Consider the following 10,834-nt stretch of genomic DNA (forward strand, 5'->3'; position numbering starts at 1 on the left):
GTGACGGATTAGCAACGAAAACTGAGTTTCGTCACTAATAATTAGCGCGAATTTTTGGCGCCTTAAATTTCACTACAGATTTAGCAACAGAAGAGGCGCGACAAATTTTATTTTTCATTAGCGACGGATTCAGCAACGAAAAATCCGTCGCTAGGCCTTTAATTTTTCTCGAAAAAAATATATATTTGCAGCAACGGAAAAATTTGTCGCAATATTAATTATTAAAAGAAATCAATATATTATTCAGCGACGGATTTTATGTAAAAAAAAGATATATTAGTCCGTCGTTAAATGTAAAAAAAAAGATATCTCCCAGATAGGGCACACATTATTTCATTTCAGTTCAAACACAGTAGCCAACACAGATAGAGAGAGAGTGTGTGCGAAATTGCTAACATAGAGAGAGAGAGAGCACAACATAGATCAAAATAATGTGAATCTAGGGTTTCTATTGTGTTTTCCTCTTCTTCAACTGCAATTTTTATCTAAAGGAAAGGTATGTTTTGATTTTTCTATATTTTATGGGCAGTTTCTTTATTCTTTATCTCCTTCTTTGTGTTTTCTGACATTAAATCTAAAACGAAATTAAGATATATGTGTTTTCTTGCTTATTATCTAAAGGACAGAGTGTCTTTAAGTTTTTTTTTGGCTAAAATCAAAGTTGGGTGTCTTGAAAACTGTTGGGTTTATAATTTATTTGAAGGTTAAGTGTTGGGAATCTCTATTTCGGCCAAAATCTGATGAAAATGGAAATTCGACCTTTGTTTGTGCTAAATCTTGTAGGATAATATTATTTGGTGGTTAAAGTTTGTTTTAATTTGTTGCATGTCGAGAAAAAGCTTGAAGAACTCAACATTCTTTATATTCTGTGATTTGAAATCAGTGTTAGTGAACTGGGTTTCTTACTCAATTTTTTTTGTTTCAATTTCAGTTTGTCATTTTTTTTAACTAAAAGGTGAATGATATTTTCTGTTTCACTAAGTTATTTCAGCTTGTTCTTCCATTTAGAGGTCATTCAGTTGTATTAATGATATGAAGATAGAACTTCTGGCTGCGTTGCCTTTTGCTGCTGCTCTGAGTGTTTCAATGATGCATCCTGGTTGAATTGTTACTGCATCTTTAGAAGCTGAAATAAGTGTCAGGTTGTTGATTGTTTTTTAGGCAAGCAACTGCTATAGTGGAGACATATTTTGTGCCTTACTTTGAGGTAGGTAACTGCTGCACTTTTGATCGAGGGTTAAATAAGTTGCATTCTTGAGACACCTTTGAGGCAAATTAATGGTTCATGTGAGGCAAGCATATGGTATTTTTTGAGTTGCTATTTGATGAACTGCTACTACATTTGAATGAGTTTTGTATCTGCACTTTGAGAGTTGTTTACTGTGTTTGAATGATTGCATTTACAACAAACATATGTGGTCTTTGAGATAGAAACTCCTATACTTGATTGGTGCCTACTTTCGCCAAACAAGAATTGATGCTACATTGCGAAAATCCTGAATAAAAAATGCTGCACTTTTAGTCATTTTGCTGTTGTATGTTGGGGTAAAACTGTTTCTCTTAATATATAGTTGTGCATTTGATAGAAGCTGTTACACTTGACATGATTGTTGTCTTTTAGAAGGCAAAGAAATACAACACTTGGGGCGTTTCGGCAGTTCTTGCTCTTTTTGTATTGTAGCTATGTGTGCAGGCATATATTGACATCATGCCAAGTTTATGTTTCTGTGCTTTACTGATTCTACTTGCGGAGTATAATATGCCCTTTGCTATTTGGTCATTTGTAGCACTATGAAGTTATAGTTGCAAGACTATAGCAGCCAACCGATAATTAATGATTCTAGCACTTTCTTGTTGGACAGGTGGTGTGGAGTATTATTTGCTCCCTTGGAATATGGAAACTGAAGCTTCTTTTGGTATTTGTAATTTCTTAAGGCAATTCAGCAGTTCCACTGCTGCTAGAAAAGTTGATTTTACAGACCTTACATAAGAATTGTATCTCATTTCTTGTTTACTGCATGAAAGTATATAGGAATCTTTTTGTTTGTACATATTAAAAGATAAAAAAAAGTATATCATCTACTGTTGTACTATGATTTTTCTACTGTAATCGATTTCAAATTGCAGTCATCCGCATAAATGGTATCCACAAATTGCAGTCATATTTATGCATTGGAGGTGATTTTCTTTAGCATCACTGTGGTTAGTCTTTGTGTATCTTTTATTATATGGATACTTCCATATTAATGGACTAATTTTTTCGTCCTGTTTCTAATGTCCATAAGAAGATTTTGACCTGATGAATGTTGAAGGAGTTACAAGAGGGAATGTGGCAAGCCATCTCCATGTATATTTATATATATTTTCATATGTTTCCTTTAATCTGCTTTATATTTTTACAAATGGTATATATGTATGCTTTTGTTACTGCTCAGATATATGTATGCTCAGATATATTTATCCTTTTGTTACAAATGGGATATAAAGCTGCATTGCTACTGATGTTCTATGTTGTTACTGGTGTGATTTTAGTACAAATTTTTAGCATTTTTGTACTGCTAATGCTAATGAAATGCAGTGCAAAAATGCTAGTTTTTTAGCATTTCTACACTGCGTTTTCAGCATTTTTGCACAATTTTCAGCGTTTCTGCACAGCGTTTCAACATTTCTGCAATGCGTTTCAGTATTTCTGCACAGTTTGTCAGCATTTCTGCACTGCGTTTCAACATTTCTGCACAGTTTTTCAGCATTTCTGCACTGCGTTTCAGCATTTCTGCACAACGTTTCAGCATTTCTGCACAGTTTTTTCAGCATTTTTGCACTGCGTTTTCAGCATTTCTGCATTGCGTTTCAGCATTTCTGCACTACATTTCAGCATTTCTGAAATGCAGTGCAAAAATGCTAAAAATACTGTACTAAAATGCTGAAACTTAGTACAGAAATGCTGAAAAACCTATGCAGAAATGCGAAAAATGCAGTGCAAAATACAAATACACAGTGCAGAAAAAAATCACTGCTGAAGCACAACACTAAAAAAATACTGAAACGCAGTTTAGAAAATCGTGCAGAAATGCTGAAACGCAGTGCAGAAATGCTGAAAAACTGTGCAGAAATGCTGAAACGCAGTGCAGAAATGCTGAAAATGCAGTGCAGAAATGCTGAAAAACAGTGCAGAAATGCTGAAAAATTGTGCAGAAATGCTGAAAAAGCTGTGCAGAAAATGCAAACAATGCATTGCAAAAATATTAAAACTGCAATACAGTGCAGAATAGTTGATGTTGGGCTGGAGATAAAATTGTTATACTTGAGCAAGTTCAAAGGTCAAAAACTACTAGTCTGAGGTTGTTGGAAAGAGCTGCCTCATGTTGATACTCGGATGCTTACTTTAAATATTTTTCTTATTTTGAACATGATACTACATTTGTTGTTTAGGAACTCTAATTGTCTTTGTTTTCATGTTATGTTACTTGACTATGAGACAGTGTATATGATCATTTAAATCCAAGTTGTATGAAACTCTTTTTCGTTGGTCATCGTGAGACTTCAATTCCAACGAAAAATGGATAAATATCTGCTCCCTTATCTTTGGAATTCATTTCTCTTTTTATTTGGTAGAAATTGAATGATTAGTATTCTTGATGTTTTAATTTCACTACTTATTACAGGAAAGATATCAAGAAGTATTACGGGAAAAATCACAGTCTCACTACTATTGCTAACGTTGACGATGTTGATCCTTTAGTTTCTGATAATGATCGTAGTCCTTCACCCATGCATTAGTTTTTTATGTTATTTGCTTTTTGTTGGAAAGAACAAAATTATGCACTAACAATACTTGATGGATGTGTGGGTTCTTTTGGTAGTTGATAGCTTGGTGTTGTCAGTGTTTTGGACTTAACGATTAGGATTCCGCTATCTATTTTGAATCTTTTTTATAAATATTATTTTATGTGAATGTCAGTTATTTTTAAGGGTATTTATTACTTTGTATTTAGTATGTTTCAACAGGTGTATTTAAAAAAAAATCGGAAGAAAAATATTTGTGACAGATTTACGACGGATTTTGGTCGTTGCTAGAGGGAAAACAGTAGGCTACAGATTGTCGCTAAATGCAGGCACAAATAATTCAAATATTTTGCGACGGATTAGCAACAATGGTTTTCATCGCTAATTTACTAAAACGACGAAATGAAATATGAAATTAGTCACGGAATTCATAACAATAGCAACAAAATAATCCGTTGCTATAATATGGAACGGATCTTATACGTCGCTACTCTGTCGCTAAGTTTGCTACGGATTTCGTTTTTCCGTCGCTAATAGGTTAGCAACGCGCAAAATCGCAACAGACGACATTCCGTCACTAATCCGTCGCAATACATGTTTAGCAACAAATATATGCTGATTAGCGACGGAATACGTCCGTCACTAAACGCTGTTTTTTTAGTAGTGTTTTTCGGCTCGATAAATCATAGCATTTGCACCCCCGATGATTAGAAGGATACCCCAGGAAAACACACAGAGTGGACCTAGATTGTAGCTTATGAATTTGTGTGGACGGAAAGAGAGGAAAGCATAGACAACCAAAAACTCGGAGATGAGAGTAGGATGGATTCTTTTGATAAAGAATCTGAGTGGGTGTCTTATATGCTAAGATTTTAGAAGGGAGAATATTGTGTGGGTACGCTGCCATAGCCAAGACGTAATGCCAATAGGAGGGGGGCATAGATGCATGGGCAAGGAGTGTACGAACAATATTATTTATGGATTTAATTTTCCGTTCCGCCTTACCATTTTGGGGTGAGGTGTGCGGGCAAGAAAAATCGAAAAAGCATCCCGTTTTGTTCACAAAATGTATGAAAGGGACCATTATCAAATTCACGCCCGTTGTCACGTTGAAAGGTTTTGATTTCTTTTTCAAACTGAGTGCGAATGAAAATCCGAAAAGACAAAAAACAATCATAAACTTGGGACTTTGTTTTGATGGGAAAAGTCCAAAGAAAATTAGTATAATTTTCAAGAAACAAAACATAATATCTGTGACCAGAAGAGCTAAGAACAGGTGAAGTCCATAAATCACTGTGAACAATGTCAAAGGGCATAGTAGTAGTTGAAAGAGAGTCATAAAAAGGCATTTTAATTAATTTTCCCAAAGGGCAAGAATGACAAACATTGTTTCGAGCCTTATTACATTCAGTCAAATTACTACTACGTAAAGAACTCAGAAGTACATCCCCGGGATTACCTAAACGGGAGTGCCAAATATGAGGAGAGATGACGGTAAAAGCAGATGGTGCGGAGGGCAAGATGGCTCGATAATTTTTGAAGAATGGATAAAGATCACCCGAACTCTCAAATCCCATGAGTTTGCTCCCCGTCCGTAAATCCTTCACAGAAAAGCCAAAAGGATCAAATTCAACAGAAACCATATTATCGATAGTAAATTTACGAACGGAAATAAGGTTTTTGATGAGTTTAGGTGCATGTAAAAAAAATTTCAGGTTTAAGGAGGGATTTACTTGAAGGGATGTATGACCATAACCACGAATCAGAATCATGTTACCATTACCAACTACGATGCCATTATTTTTGCTCAATTGATAGTAAGACGAGAGAGTACCTTGGGAGTTGGTCATGTGAGATGTGGCTCCGGTGTCCATGTACCAATTGTTGTCATCGGGCGGATTCAAAGACATTGTGTGCATAGCTTGATCAATATCTGTAGGCGCATACCCACCATGTGATAACAGGCTGCCGAGTAGAACGGCTGTGGAGGACGAGCACCAAGAACTCCCTGCTTCGACGGAGCTGGGCATGACTGCTGCCAGCCGCGAGGCTGCTGCCACCCTGCGGTGGGGTACGGGCACGGTGGGGTGGCCCACGGCTGTGGCCCCCAAGCATCCCACGGTGGAAAATACCACGACGGGGCAGTGGCCCCCTGGTGCTGCGACGCGGCGGGCTGGTTAGCCTAGGCATTGTTCTGGCTGCCCCCGCCGCTGCTTTGCCCATTCCCGGCGCCACCGCGGTTGTTGTTGCGGTTGCCGCCGCTGCGACCGCAGTTGTTCTTCTTTCCACGATTTTGAGAATTTCCTCGATTGTTGAAGGTATTTTCAGAATTGTTGGGCTGCCCATTACCAGAGAAATTATGAAGATTAATAATGTGGGAAACGAGAGCACCATTCGACCCGGAGTCGTGAATGGCGTCCTCGCCATGGCTGTCTTCCTCAAGTTCAAGCATCGACCGGACAACGTCAAAAGATGGGAGAGGAGTACGGTGTTGCACCGTCATTCGAAAATTTTTATATTCTTCCGATAACCCTCGCAGAAGACGAGCATAAGTCGTTCGTCGGAAACTTTGTGGCCGACGTTGGCGAGATTGTCTGCAAGAACTTTCAGCCTGGTGCAGTATGCTTTCACATTCGGAAAATCCACAAATTTGGTGTTGGTGAATTTTGCATCAAGAGCAAGAGCCCTAGCCGATTTGTTGTCCTGAAAGAGATGAACAAGGCGATTCCAAGCCTCGGCTGCGGTGTCCTCTTGATGAATGATCGTGTTGAGAAGATCATTCGATATCGTACCATATATCCATTGTCGAACAATGTCATCTAGCCGTTCCCATAGAGCCTTTGTAGCAAGTTTCTCGGCTGCAGTTGCCGGTGGTGGCACGGTGGGGGAGGCAGGAGGTAGGATGTGGTCGATTACCAAGTTTGCTCGGCAATGGAGCTTGAAGAGGGTAGCCCAGTTATTGTATTGGCTTCCTCCATAGTCAAGAACAATAAGAATGCATGATTTGATATTGGTGACTGTAATCGCAGGATGCAACTTGGACGCGTCAGCCATGGAGAAGAGGAGGAGGAAGGGCCGAAGAGGAGGAAAACGAAAAAGGGGGGTCGGCGGCTAGGGTTTAGGATGCTAGGGATTTAGGAGAGACCTAGTCTGATACCATGTAAGAGAATACTTGCCGTGATTATTCTCATTCCTTGAATAGGTTAATATACAACATTTACAACATAATTGTAGGCTACAAATTAGGAACTAATTTGACTAATTAATTCTAACATACGCTATCCTAAAATAAAAGATTACAAAATATATTTGACTAAATATTTACATAATCTAACAATTGCACGTAGCCACTCTTTTCTATGCTTAATATTTTTCTAAGGTGGACAATACATGTTTCCTTTCTTTTCTGGGCTTTCCGAATGGCAGTAAGACTTGAACTTAGGACGACTTGTTTGTTTTGTGGAGGGATTGGTGTTCATCGTGTGATTTTTTTATTTTTTTTTTAACATACAATTTAGGTAAGCGACTATATCTTTGGAGGTATACTTGATGGTTCCAGCTTAACCAAAGAGGTACTTATGCAGGTGCAGTCTAAGTTATTTTATTACGTACAAGCTATGAGGGCTACACTTACCATTAGTATTAAATATTTTGCAATATTTTTCTTTAGAAATACAAAATATGCAGTTTTTGAATGTATAATCCAACTGTTGATCATGTAAAAATTGATTTCTACACTGTGATAACTTATTATTTGTACAAGGCCAAAGTCATAGATGGACCCCTGAACTTGTCCTGATTTTTCATTTAGACCCCTTAACTGAAACGTTGACCATCTGGACCCTCGAACATAAGATAAAGTGTGTCATTTGAACCCCTCGTGCCAGCTAGGCACATGCGTGCAGTCCACTTGCAGTGACATGAAAAAACAGACCAGTGACATGGAAAAATAGACTAGTGACATGCAAGCCATGTCAACAAAAAAAAATTTAATTTAAGAAAAATTAATTTTAAAATCTATTTAAATAATTTTAAAAAATTTGAAAAACCCAACCCATCCTCTCCGATAGCCTACTTCACCGCCGCCACTGCCGCTGCTGCCTCTGCCGCCCCCACCGCCGCCACCGCCGCTTCAAAATCTATTTAAATAATTAAAAAATGGTGTCGTTTTTTGTCGGAGATTTATTTAAATAGATTTTGAAGTGGAGTAGCGGCGGCAGTGGCGATGGCGGAGGCAGTGGCGGCGGCGAAGTGGGCTATCGAAGAGGATGGGTTGGGTTTTTCAATTTTTTTAAATTATTTAAATAGATTTTAAAATAGAGTTTTTGTTAAAATTATTTTTTAATGATTAAAAATTAAAAAAAAAAAAATTGGTAACTCACGCTCTGTTTAAAGCAGTGCACTGCATGCGTGTGCCCAGCTAGCACGAGGGGTTCAAATGACACATTTTATCTTATGTTCGAGGGTCCAGATGGTCAACGTTTCAGTTAAGAGGTCTAAATGAAAAATCAGGACAAGTTCAGGGGTCCATCTATGACCTTGGCCTTTGTACAATCATTGGTTCATTGAAATATAAGTTCCTTCAAAATTCTGCAGAAATATCCTTGTGAGTTTTTTTGTTTTTGCCACTCTTTCCTTTACATACAACACAACTCAGAATATGGCTTATACCTATGTGGCCATGTGCTATGAGATACTTTCAGTTTCTTTATCCAAATTAGTCACTAATCCGGTTAAATTTAGTATTTTTAGGATTTGGACCATAGTGTTTGAAAATCAATACGTACTTAATATATAAGATTAAGTAAATCATGTAAACCACATATATTATGTATATAGTTGAAAGTGAAGATTTCGCTTAAAAGACTTTCTTTTGTTCGTATAGTTATTCTGGGAGTTGGAAAGCTAAGAAAGTAAGTTTGAAAGCAAACAAACCACAATCATGATACAAAACTGCAGTATATTTAGGAAATGAAGAGCTCTGCTAGAGATATTATCCTATCATAGTAAGATATAAAGACTCCACTTACATAGCTAGAATTGCCAAAACCGGGTAAAATTGTGGCACTCATATATGGTTTACGATGTAGCAATATCTACAAAGATTTGGTAACGAAGATAAGTAATAAATCATTTTTGCTGCCTTTTAAGCATTTCGTTGGATTTCGAACCAATAATGTATGAATGAACATGATCTAAACGAAGGGAATTTTTTGTTGTCTTTATGTATTTATGTATCAATATTTATCTTCTTAGTTGCTACAATAGATCATTATGCATCTGTATTTAATACCAGATCAATCTTTTGAGGTTTTTGTTTTACCACATTGCGTATAAGAGGTTGTAGAGTCTGCAAGATGTGTGTGCATGTTTAGGGCAGAGGCAATTCTTGATCAAAGATTTTGCATATTACGATTATGGTAACCATGCAGCAAAATCATCTCACAGGCTTAGTAAATTTCTGTTTGCAGGCTCCGAACTCATTGTGGCTTCAGTTCAAAGCATATCGGTTAAGTGCCAAATGGAAATATAGATTTGCTTTCACATCATGCTAAATGGAAAGTTTCAAGTGCCAAGTTAATTGGACTAATTATACATATTTGTACGCTTATCTACAAAAAATATCTCTTATGTTTCAACCAATTTACTACAAGAACATATTTTAGATTCACTCTTTTATGAACATGCATTAAGTCTTGCTTGTGTTTATCTTACCATGCTTGCATCATATTATAGTTTCCTAAAGCTTCCAAGAAATATGAAGATCTTCAAATACTCGGATCACCTGTAGAGCTATACAAGTGACTATACTGTTTATGTCCTTGATGACATACTGTGTGGACTAAATTTTTATGCAGACATTTATGATCCCAGGAACAGTTTTCATGTCACTACTTGTTGGATTTGTTTTTGGAGTCTTCAGAGGTGTAGCACTGGTCGTGTTCACCGCTACTGCAGGTGCATCATCTTACTATTTCCTGTCCAAACTGATCGGGCAGCCCCTCGTGTTCCCTCTATGGCCTGATAAGTTAACTTTCTTCGGTGACCAGGTGGCTAGAAGAAAAAAGCGGCTGCTAAATTACATGCTTTTCTTGAGAGTTACACCGATACTACCAAACACATTCATCAATGTTGCTTCACCGATCGGGGATGTGTCTTACCATACATTCTTCTTTCCAACTGTGATTGGGATCATTCTAGCTGCTTATGTCTCTGTCAGGGCTGGAATAACTCTTGGTGAATTGCAGTCAGTGGGTGATCTGCGTGACATGCATTCTATAGCTACTCTTTTCCTTATCGGTCTTGTAACTGTTACGCCCATATTGATTGGAAACAAGAACTATAGAGCTCAGCATCATCAGAAAACATTGTGAAGTGCCACTAACTTTCCTTGGCATGACTTCATTATCTGTACAGATTAGCATTAGACAGTTGCATTGTGCTCGAGTCACAGCCGCGGAAAGATATGCAACTATTGAATTTGATCTTGAAGCATTTGTTTAGCTATAAATTGCAAAAATAAAACAAAAATGGAAAAGAATCTAATGTCATTTGAAAATATTGATATGTAAGATCCAGGAAAAAAAAAACTCTTTTATGACCGTGTGAAGCGCGGGTAAATTGACTGGTATATATATATAATTGCAGGACTTGAGCCCGATGACGTGGCACTCTCCTAGGCCAGAATCTCTATTTATCTTTATTCTCAAATTTTTGCCTTTATTCTGTATTTTAGTTTTATTAATTAATTAGTAAAAAATGAATTGCATACACCTGTTCGGAACACTTGCGCTCAAGTTTTCAAACGTTGTGTCTTCTTAATATAGTACTGTTAAAATTTTACTTCTCCCCCTAGAGTAGTTACCGAATTAATTCCCTTCAATTCTTAGTTATTCAATGCCATTACTTGGAAACTTCATATTCATCATTTAAATTGTCCATTACTTCTGATATTCTCATTTGCCTTTTCCTTTGGCAATTTATGCTTTGCTATCTAACAGTATTCTTCCTTCCGTTTATGAGTATGGCTTTGCATTTGGGGAAATTT

General features: G+C 37.2%; 1 protein-coding gene and 1 pseudogene across 1 annotated transcript; one reads left to right on the plus strand and one right to left on the minus strand.

Moving 5' to 3' along the window:
* Positions 1-6,285: 6,285 nt before the first annotated feature.
* LOC132620210 (uncharacterized) lies at positions 6,286-6,840 on the minus strand. Its single transcript, XM_060334901.1, has one exon. It carries the CDS (start codon positions 6,838-6,840, stop codon positions 6,286-6,288), a length of 555 nt encoding a protein of 184 aa, XP_060190884.1.
* Positions 6,841-8,011: 1,171 nt separating this feature from the next.
* LOC132620211 (uncharacterized membrane protein At4g09580-like) lies at positions 8,012-10,357 on the plus strand (annotated as a pseudogene).
* The last annotated feature ends 477 nt before the right edge of the window (positions 10,358-10,834 follow it).

This window comes from Lycium barbarum, chromosome 11 (assembly GCF_019175385.1).
Source record: "Lycium barbarum isolate Lr01 chromosome 11, ASM1917538v2, whole genome shotgun sequence".
NCBI lineage: Eukaryota > Viridiplantae > Streptophyta > Magnoliopsida > Solanales > Solanaceae > Lycium > Lycium barbarum.